We start from the raw sequence: 11,481 nt of genomic DNA on the forward strand, positions 1-11,481 counted from the left end.
TATGCAGTGTGTACAGGTATATAGTATATTCCCTAGTGTTCTGATATGTGAGGTACAGGGTATAATATATGCAGTGTGTACAGGTATATAGTATATACAGCAGTGTACTGATATGTGAGGTACGGGGTATAAAATATGCAGTGTATACAGTATATACAGTAGTGTAATATGTGAGGTATAATAGATGCAGTGTGTACAGATATATAGTATATACAGCAGTGTACTGATATGTGAGGTACAGGGTATAATATATGCAGTGTGTACAGGTATATAGTATATACCACAGTGTACTGATATGTGAGGTACGGGGTATAAAATATGCAGTGTATACAGTATATACAGTAGTGTAATATGTGAGGTATAATAGATGCAGTGTGTACAGGTATATAGTAAATACAGCAGTGTATTGACACCTCGTACCTCACATATCAGTACAGCGCTGTATATACTATATATCTGTACACACTGCATCTATTATACCTCATACCTCACATATATAGTATATACAGCAGTGTACTGATATCTGTACACACAGCATCTATTATACCTCATACCTCACATATCAGTACACTGCTGTATATACTATATATCTGTACACACTGCATCTATTATACCTCGTACCTCACATATACAGTATATACAGCAGTGTACTGATATCTCTACACACAGCATCTATTATACCTTGTACCTCACATATCAGTGCACTGCGGTATATACTATATATCTGTACATATTGCATGTATAATACTGTGTAATATATGCAGTGTGTGTGTGTATGTGTGTGTATATATATATATATATATATATATATATACACACACACACAGAGCAGTGTATTGATGTGAGACATAGAAGGTATAATACTGTAGCTGCAGTGTTTACAGATATATGTGGTCAGTTATACATTATGGTCACTGTGTGTGTGAGGTATATGAGGTAGTGGTCACTGTAAGGCTACTTTCACACCTGCGTTCAGGTGTCCGCTCGTGAGCTCCGTTTGAAGGGACTCACGAGCGGCCCTGAACGCAGCCGTCTGGCCCTAATGCATTCTCAGTGGAGGCGGATCCGCTGAGAATGCATCCGTCTGCCAGCGCTCAGCCTCCGCTCAGTGAGCGGACACCTGAACGCTGCTTGCAGCGTTCGGGTGTCTGCCTGGCTGTGCGGAGGCGAGCGGATCCGTTCCGACTTACAATGTAAGTCAATGGGGACGGATCCGCTTGAAGATGACACCATATGGCTCAATCTTCAAGCGGATCCGTCCCCCATTGACTTTCAATGTAAAGTCTGATCGGATCCGCTCAGGCTGCTTTCACACTTAGAAAAATTTTCTAAGTTATAATGCAGACGGATCCGTTCTGAACGGATGCAAACGTCTGCATTATAGGAGCGGATCCGTTCAGAACGGATCCGATCGAATGCAGGTGTGAAAGTAGCCTAACTGTCTGAAGTATTATATATGAGTGAGCAATGAGTAAAAACAGGGCATGGAGGGGGGGTAAATGATGAAAAGTGGAGGACCTCCGCTTACCACTCCAGTCCAGTCTGTATGAATTAACGCAGAGCTGATTGTGAACTTCTAATACTTGCTGTTAGGGGTTGAAGGACCTGGGATGATGTCATCACAGGTCCTGGCAGATATACCTTTTAAACCTTTGGTGCAGTTCCTTTGCTAGATTCTGCAGGACCTGTGATGTTGAATATGATGTCATCACAGGTCCTGGCAGATGCACTGTTCTAACCTGGGAACTACACTTTACACTGTGCAGTTCCCTTACAGGACCTCTGATGACATCATCAAAGGTCCTTTAGCTTTAGAAAGATAAATAGGAGCAATTAGGGGGCGGGGCCTCTCCTTCACTTCCGGGCCCCGTCTGCCTATATGGTAGGTAGCCACTGCTCAGGGGGAGGAGACTCAAGGGAGGGTAGGGCTGGTAGCAAGGAAACAACACTGGGGGGGGGCGGGCCCCGGGCCGGCCACCCGGGTTATACAGGCACAGCACTACTGCAGGGCGGGTCCACAGGCGGCCGGGGAGGAGACTTAGGGGGAGGAGACTCAAGGGAGGGTAGGGCTGGCAGCAGGGAAACTCAACACTGGGGGGCGGGCCCCGGCCGGCCGCCCGGGTTATACAGGCACAGTACTACTGCAGGGCGGGTCCACAGGTGGCCGGGGCCCCTGGAGTGCCGGGCCCGGTCGCAAGTGCGACCCCTGCGACCCCTGTATGTACGCCACTGATTGTCCCTAACAATATGAGCCATTTCTGCAGATAATAGGATGACAATTTGATAGCCCCACCCACTTTGACATTTAGAACTCATTTCTGACGTGATGCATTCTTTATGGTGAAAATTCTGGAGAAAACTGTTGATAAATTTGGCACAAATTAAAATGTCATTCTTTTTGGCACATTTTCCACTATAATTCTGGCACTACATGCTTAGTAAATGTCCCCCAGTGTGTGCATTTTCCGTCCGGATTGTATGCAATTTTCACACGTGTGAACAAACACTAATGAATAACAATCTACATCTCCTAGCAACCAGTGAAAAACACATTACATCTGGATGCCTTCTGTTTTTCATGCAAGCCTTATTCACTTCTATGGAGACAGGGTTGTTTGAAAAAATGCACAGTCTAGAACAAGCTGCAATTTTTCCTGAATGCAAAGATTATTTGTGAAAAACGATGCACATGTACACAGGCCTATTAAAATGTGTCATAATTTAGTCTGGGTGCTATGCGTTCACTATATGCATTGCATCTGGATGGAAACGCACTTGTGTGAAACTATGCATAAACCATTATCTCATTTTACTCCTGGAGCTTTCCTTTAAATAATTTCAAGTAGACGTACTGCTTATTGCACAGTAAGTTTGTATAAGGCCTCACACACAAGGCCTCACACACATAAACGTATTTTCATTCCGTGTCCGTTCAGTTTTTTTTGTGGACAGTATATGGAACCATTCATTTCAATGGGTCCGCAAAAAAAAGGTACTCCATGTGCACTCCGTTTCTGTATTTCCGTTCTGCAAAAATATAGAACATGTCCTATTATTGCCCGCATTACGGGCAAGGATAGGACTGTTCTATTATGGGCCAGCTGTTCCGCTCCACAAAATAAGGAATGCATACGGATGTCATTTGTATTTTTTCCAGATCGGTTTTTTGCAGACCGAAAAATACATACGGTCATATGCAGGGACGTAGCTAACGGCTTAGGGGCCCTGGAGCAAGAGTTCAGCTTGGGCCCCCCTTCCCTCAGTGAGTTGTGTGTCTTCTTATGTGGCACACGGGTCTTTGGGCCCCCTCAGGCTCCTGGGCCCGGTAGCGACTGCTACCTCTGCACCCCCTATAGCTACGCCCCTGGTCATATGCATGAGGCCTCATACTGATGAGGTTGTTACTTGTAAATCTTTATGAAGATTTCTCATAATTCCAATTATAAAATGGCATGTTATTCATGTTAGATGTACAGTATATCAGCTAAAACAATATGGGGTCATTTATCAAATCTGCTACACCAGTTCTGTGGCATGAAATTGTCGCAAGTGATGTCATATGGACATTTGTGCAGTTTTTTTAACTTTTGGTGAATTTTTTCAACTTTTGATGAGCTCTGTCACTTTTAAAAGTGGAATCAAAAGTTGTTTGGGATAACAGATTAAAACACTTTTTTGCCTCATCTATGATGTGCGACTTTTTAAAAAGTTGCATCTCCACGCCAGGCAACTCTCTGGTGTATTTTCACTGACAGTGGCAAAACCACATCACATTTGCACTAAATTTATTAAAACCGAGCACCATATTCCTAAATTTGGCGCAGGTGCACAATGCAACACCAGTCTAAAAAAAATATCTAACACACCGAAAATTATAAATTCCCTCTATATCTGTAACTAGAAGATCTTATTCATTATTCATAAATCAAAAAATTTACTCACCTTGAAAAGTCTTAATATATTGGCCACCATGATGGAGACAGAGCTAGAAGATGCTCCAATGACTCCAACCACCCTCTCAGGTTGAGCAATGATAGGGTTTCCACCACTTAGACAACGAACTTCTGCCCTATCCTTGTCTATAAGTGGCTGGACAAAGCTCAGAGACTGCTCTAGTGCATGTGTATCTCGAGAACAGGTATCCAGAATTCTTGCACCTAAGGTAATATTGGGCAAAAGGTCAGGATCAGCATTGATACGATCAAGAGCATACAGCATTGCTTCTAAACGATGTATTCCTTTTTCTTTCTTGAGCTCTCCGCATGCTCTGCCATCACTTCCCCTCCCATGGACGGGGAAAAGACCTCCCAAAATGAGGTCACCATCTATTCTCACAGAATTTATATGTGGTGAACCTTTTGGTTTGGACCAACTAGTCCATGAACCAAGAAATACCAACGTGCATACTGTTACCGTAAACTTTGGCATATGCATAATACAGGCTTTTGGCAGACCAATAAAAGTCCTTTCTTGTTGAAATTCCACTCCACAGTCAAATTGTCCGGAGATTTGTTTAATGACTTAAGATGCCGAGGACATAATGCCATCCAGTTATTGATCATGAGTCATCAGATATTCTGAAAGAAAGGATATAAAATATAGATATTTTAAAAAGCTATAATTCCACAGATCAGCTAGTCTTGACATCAGCTACATTTTAAATACCTTATTGTTATTTCTATGCAAATCTTTATGTTCCTTCATGTTGGGCTTTCACTTGCAAGTTTCATATTAATGATGAATTGCTTCTTTACCAGTTTTACCTTTTATATCTGAAATTTAGTGACTTAAATTCAATTTTTTATATGATTACATGAAAGTACATTGAAATTTTATGTTAAAGCATAGCTAAAATCAACCCAGCATTAGTAACGGAGGATAAGTCACCACATAGTGTTCTGCCGATGAAGTGGCATACATTTGACTCATCCTGTATAATCAATCATCTTGCAATGTAAAGAGATGAATACTGCAATTATAAATTTATAATAATTGCATAAATATGATTATATTTTATTTTTTAACAACATGCATATGAATTATATTTCACCATGTTCTTCTCGAATACCAGTCTGCATATTCTTCTACAGGCTCCTGCACATAAAGACTGACCCTAATACGACTCAAAAAGATACATAGGTTTTCTGTACTACTCTATCTAACATCTCTGAACAATAATACAGCTTTAAAGAGTGACTGTACTGTTACAAAATTTCACTTAATTTAATTCAGAATTATGTAAATAGCAGAATTCTAAATCACTTCAGGTACAAAAATATGCTTGCATCCACTCAAGCTGTAAAGTCATGGCCACTAGACTTTCATCTGTAATTTGCAGTCCGCTACTTGTTGTAAGTAGAGTTGAACGGACACCTGGATGTTCGGGTTCGGCAGGGTCGGCCGAACTTGAAAAAAAAGTTCGGGTTCGGGACCCGAACTTGACCCCAAACCCCATTGAAGTCAATGGGGACCCAAACTTTTGGGCACTAAAATGGTTCTAAAATAGCCCTGGAAAGGGCTAGAGAGCTGCAAAAGGCATCAAAATGTGCTTAAGAGCATGACAACTGTTCTGCAAACAAATGTGGATAGGCAAATGACTTAACATAAAATTCAGAAAAATTAAAAATAACAATCTGGATCTAGGAGTAGGAGGTTGAGGAGGCGGTGGATGGGTGGATGTGGCGGTGTAGGTTGACATGGCGGTGTAGTAGAAGCGGCAGTGAAGGAGGAATAGGTAGCCAACACTGATTTGTGTTATTTTTTTATTTTTAAATTGGGGTATCCCCCAAAATATTGGGACATATAACAAAATAAAACTAAGAATAAGTGCACTTAAGTACAAGAATGGATGGTTGAGGCTGGTATAAATGTCTATTCTGCACAAGGTACGGACAAGTCCTGTGGAATCCATGCCTGGTTCATTTTAATAAACGTAAGCTTGTCCACATTGGCTGTGGTCTGTGATAATGCTCTCTGCCGTGCTAAACACACGTTCACACTATACACTGGCTGCAGGGCAGGTCAGCACCTCCAAGGCTGACAACACTTTCCTACATTTTGGCCATGGTAACCCTGGTGGTGCCCCAGCTGCGTTGGCGACCTCTTCTGCCTTTGCCTTGTGCCTCCACTGGGCTCCCGCTGTCAGGTGGGAATGTCATCAGCAGCGTGCGCTTGTAGTCGCGCATCTTACAATTAGTAACAGATGTTTTCACTAAATTTAGTTCCTGTCAGCAATGCAGAGCAAGGATTCATTCATGGCAAAAGGGGGTTCATGTCACACAGCAATAGAACAGAGGGTTTTGAGAGAATGAGGCCCATGTCACCCAGGCACAGCAGGGGTTCATTCACGGCAAAAGGGGGTTCATGTCACCCAGCAATAGAACAGATTATTTTGAGAGATTTAGGCCCCTGTCACCCAGGCACAGCAGGGGTTCATTCACGGCAAAAGGGGGTTCATGTCACGCAGCAATAGAACAGAGGATTTTGAGAGATTTAGGCCCCTGTCACCCAGTCACAGCAGGGGTTCATTCACGGCAAAAGGGGGTTCATGTCACCCAGCAATAGAACAGAGGATTTTGAGAGATTTAGGCCCATGTCACCCAGGCACAGCAGGGGTTCATTCACGGCAAAAAGGGGTTCATGTCACCCAGCAATACAACAGAGGAATTTGAGAGATTTAGGCCCCTGTCAGCAATGCAGAGCAGGGGTTCAGTCATGGCAAAAGGGGGTTCATGTCACCCAGCAATAGAACAGAGGATTTAGAGAGATTTAGGCACCTGTCAGCAATGCAGAGAAGGGGTTCATTCACGGCAAAAGGGGGTTCATGTCACCCAGCAATACAACAGAGGAATTTGAGAGATTTAGGCCCCTGTCAGCAATGCAGAGCAGGGGTTCATTCACCGCAAAAGGTGGTTCATGTCACCAAGCAATACAACAGAGGATTTTGAGAGATTTAGGCCCCTGTCACCCAGGCACAGCAGGGGTTCATTCACGGCAAAAGGGGTTCATGTCACCCAGCAATAGAACAGAGTATTTTGAGAGATTTAGGCCCCTGTCAGAAATGCAGAGCAGGGGTTCATTCACAGAAAAAGGGGGTTCTTGTCACCCAGCAATACAACAGAGGATTTTGAGAGATTTAGGCCCCTGTCAGCAATGCAGAGCAGGGGTTCATTCACGGCAAAAGGGGTTCATGTCACCCAGCAATAGAACAGAAGATTTTGAGAGATTTAGGCCCCTGTCACCCAGGCACAGCAGGGGTTTGTATACGCCAAAAATGGTAAAATTTCACCCGTCAATTGAAAATAAGAATTTTTTCAATTTAGGGCACTAAAATTTGCACTTTAACTAAATAACTAAAAATTACTAATTTTTTACCTACAAATCAGAGAAGGAGGTGGATATGGAGTCAGAGGTTGAGGAGGTTGTGGATGTGGTGTTGTAGGTGGAGGCAGCAACGGAGAGGGAACAGGTAGCCAACAATGTTTTTTTTTTTGTTTTTTTATTGGGGTAGGTAGCCAACAAAATATTGGGACAAATAAAAAAAAAAGAAAACAAAGAATCATTGCAATTGACTTGAGTACAAGAATGTATGTTTGATGGTGGTATAAATGTCTATTCTGCACAAGGTACAGACAAGTCTTGTGGGATCCAAGCCTGGTTCATTTTAATGAACGTGAGCTTGTCCACGTTGGCTGTGGACAGGCGGCTGCATCTGTCTGAAATGATGCCTCCTGCCATGCTAAATACACATTCAGAGAGTACACTAGCTGCAGGGCAGGCCAGAACCTCCAAGGCATACAGGGCAAGCTCTGGCCATATGGACAATTTGGAGACCCAAAAGTTGAATGGGGCAGAACCATCAGTCAGTACGTGTAGGCGTGTGCACAGGTACTGTTCCACCATGTTGTTCAAATGAGGCCTCCTGATAACAAACTCCATATCAGCAGTTGGGGCCGGTTGTTGCGGCGAGGTAACAAAGCTTTTCCACATGTAGGCCATGCTAACCCTGCCTTCTGAGGTGCTGGCGCAGACACAGCTGCGTTGGCAACCTCTTCCTCCTCCCCTGGCTTCACCTTGTGCTTCACCTTGTGCTTCCACTTGTCCCCCGGCATCAGTCGGGAATGCTCTCCAGCATGCGCAGGAGGGGCCTGAGCCCTTTCTTGGTTTTGAAGGTGCTTACTCCACTGCAGCCCGTGTCTCGCATGTAGATGCCTGGTCATGCAGGTTGTGCTAAGGATCAGAATGTTAATGCCTCGCTTCAGGCTCTTATGGCACAGCGTGAAAACCACTCGGGTCTTGTTGTCAGCACATTGTGTGAAAAAGTGCCATGCCAGGGAAATCCTTGAAGTTGCCTTTGGTGTGCTCAGTCCCTGTTGACGGTGGCCAGTAGCAGGCAAACTGTTTTGGCGATGGCTGCTCTGCTTTTGCACCCTGCTCCCGCTTTTGCTACGCTGTTGGCTCGGTCTCACCACTGCCTCTTCCTCCGAACTCTGAAAGTCAGTGGCACGACCTTCATTCCATGTGGGGTCTAGGACCTCATCATCCCCTGCATCGTCTTCCACCCAGTCTTCCTCCCTGACCTCCTTTTCGGTCTGCACACTGCAGAAAGACGTAGCAGTTGGCACCTGTGTATCGTCATCATCAGAGACGTGCTGAGGTGGTATTCCCATGTTCTCATCAGGAAACATAAGTGGTTGTGCGTCAGTGCATTCTATGTCTTCCACCGCTGGGGAAGGGCTAGGTGGATGCCCTTGGGAAACCCTGCCAGCAGAGTCTTCAAACAGCATAAGAGACTGCTGCATGACTTGAGGCCCAGACAGGTTCCCCGATATGCACAGGGGTGATGTGACAGACTGATGGGCATGGGTTTCAGGCGCCACCTGTACGCTTTCTGCAGAAGACTGGGTGGGAGATAATGTGAACGTGCTTGATCCACTGGAGGCCACCCAATTGACTAGCACCTGTACTTAGAACAGGCATCCTTAGAACGGCATTAGGCCCGACCAAATATCGCTGTAGATTCTGGCGGCTACTGGGACCTGAGGTAGTAGGTTCATTAGGACGTGTAGCTGTGGCAGAACGGCCACATCCTCTCCCTGCACCAGAGGCTCCACCAACACCACCACCACGACCATGACCTTTTTAGATGTTTGCCTCATAGTTAGCGTTCACAAAGCAAAGTAAAAAGTGGTTAAGTATGTTAAAAATAATTAACCACCAATATAAACCCTGATGTAGGGTATTGCACTCTATTTTAGTTTTTTACTCTATATGACAGCGGTATTTGTGGCCTAAATGTGACACTCACTTATGCACGTCTTATTCAGATGTGCAGTATATCAGAGGGTTTTTTCACCCCAGTAACCAAAAAGCCGTATTTCTGGCCTAAATGTGACAGTGATTTATGCAAGTGTAATCCCAGATGTGCAGTATATTAGAGGGTTTTTTCACCACAGTATGCCCAAGCTGTATTTATGGTCTAAATGTGATATTCACTTATGCACGTGTAATCACAGATGTGCAGCATATTAGAGGGTTTTTTCACCCTAACCAAAAAGCTGTATTTCTGTCCTAAATGTGACAGTGACTTATGCACGTGTAATGCCAGATGTGCAGTATATTACAGGGTTTTTTCACCCCAGTATGCCAAAGCCGTATTTATGGCCTAAATGTGACACTCAACTATGCACGTGTAATGTGCAGTATATTAGAGTGTTTTTTCACCCTAACCAAAAATCTGTATTTCTGTCCTAAATGTGACAGTGACTTATGCACGTGTAATCCCAGATGTGCAGTATATGAGAGTCTTTTTTCACCCCAGTATGCCAAAGCCGTATTTAGGGCCTAAATGTGACAGTCACTTATGCTTGTCTAATCCCAGATGTGCAGTATATTACAGGGTTTTTTCACCCTAACCAAAAAGCTGTATTTCTGTCCTAAATGTGACAGTGACTTCTGCATGTGTAATCCCAGATGTGCAGTATATGAGAGTCTTTTTTCACCCCAGTATGCCAAAGCCGTATTTCTGTCCTAAATGTGACAGTGACTTATGCTTGTCTAATCCCAGATGTGCAGTATATTAGAGGGGTTTTTCACCCCAGTATGCCAAAGCTGTATTTCTGAACTTGCAGATAGCCTATGCTGGTGCACTATTGCATAAAATCGCTGCCGATCATGTATTCATATTGACTAACTGAAGAAAAAATAGTTTGTTTTCAGTACATAAACCAGTTCTTGATCAGATTTCTTCCTGAGCTCTCCCTCACAGCAGCTGCAGCCTCTCCCTACACTAATCCGAGCAGAGTGACGGGCGGTGCTACGTGACTCCAGCTTAAATAGAGGCTGGGTCACATGCTGTAGTTGGCCAATCACAGCCATGCCAATAGTAGGCATGGCTGTGATAGCCTTTTGGGGCAAGTAGTATGAAGCTTGTTGATTGGCTGCTTTGCAGTCTTTCAAAAAGTGCCATAAAAACCCAAACACTGAACCCGAACTTTTACGTAAATGTTCGTGTTCGGGTCCAGGTGCCGAAAACCCTAAAATTTGGTACGAAACCAAACTTTACAGTTCGGATTCGCTCAACTCTAGTTGTAAGGCAAGATCCTTCTCTAATCATAGAGACATAGAAGACAGTGGATAGGAAGTGGGGGTGTATCAAAGCTAGCTGAGCCTGATAAAAGTACTCCTACACAGCATTTGCAGATTATAGCCTCTTTTGTGCCTGCAATTGTGATCTCTCCCTCCTTATCAGCTTTCTGAGCTTCCTGGGGGAAAAATAAAACTGAGAAGTAAGGAAAGTGAGCTCACTGCAGTACAGTACTGGCAGATTCCTCAGAAGGGAAATGCCCACTGCTTTTGAGATAAATGCATCTAGCTGTGCAGCTGAAACAGGGGAAGCCAAAGAGACCAGCTCCTTCACATTTATGTTTCTACAATGAAGCACAGGTGCAAAAGTTTTTGAAAACTCAGGTACACTTTAAGCTATGAGTCACATAAAATATCAGATTTAGCTAAAAAAAAAAAACGCTGCTGCTGATTATATTAATATTTATTGTAAAGTTGTATTTGGGAATAGTTGAAAATGTTTTCGAGGGTAGACACGGAGAGCACTCCAAAAACTTCTAATAAGTAGTTAGAGGACTACAGGTTTCCAGTTTCCAAGCGACAGGGCTTTGAGTCCCCGCTGAGACCAATGGTGTTTGCGGTAGTCAAGAGAACTACATCGTTAAAGGGCTACAGGTTTACGACTTCCAAGCATTTGATTTGTGCCCACGCTGAAACAAATGGTAGTTACAGTAGTCTGGAGAACTACATGTTTCCGGAACATCAGCAAGCTGATGTGAACTGAATCCCGAGTAGTAAGAACAAGCATGTAGGGAAACAAACGGTGGCTGTAAGATAACAAGCTCACAGAACAGGCAGAAGTCTAGCTGCGAGTAGCAAAGGAAGTGCATAGAGCAGGATGTAGAAAGTAAGACAAAG

General features: G+C 43.8%; 1 protein-coding gene across 1 annotated transcript in view; it reads right to left on the reverse strand.

Moving 5' to 3' along the window:
- Positions 1-4,428, reverse strand: part of GRM4 (glutamate metabotropic receptor 4) — a 351,034-nt gene extending 346,606 nt beyond the window's left edge. Inside the window, exon 1 of the mRNA XM_044285678.1 lies at positions 3,943-4,428. Within this exon, the coding sequence (XP_044141613.1) occupies positions 3,943-4,428 (486 nt within the window). The remainder of the gene's footprint in view (positions 1-3,942) is intronic.
- Between the last annotated feature and the right edge of the window lie 7,053 nt (positions 4,429-11,481).

The sequence above is a fragment of the Bufo gargarizans genome, chromosome 3 (genome assembly GCF_014858855.1).
Source record: "Bufo gargarizans isolate SCDJY-AF-19 chromosome 3, ASM1485885v1, whole genome shotgun sequence".
In the NCBI taxonomy this organism is placed as follows: domain Eukaryota; kingdom Metazoa; phylum Chordata; class Amphibia; order Anura; family Bufonidae; genus Bufo; species Bufo gargarizans.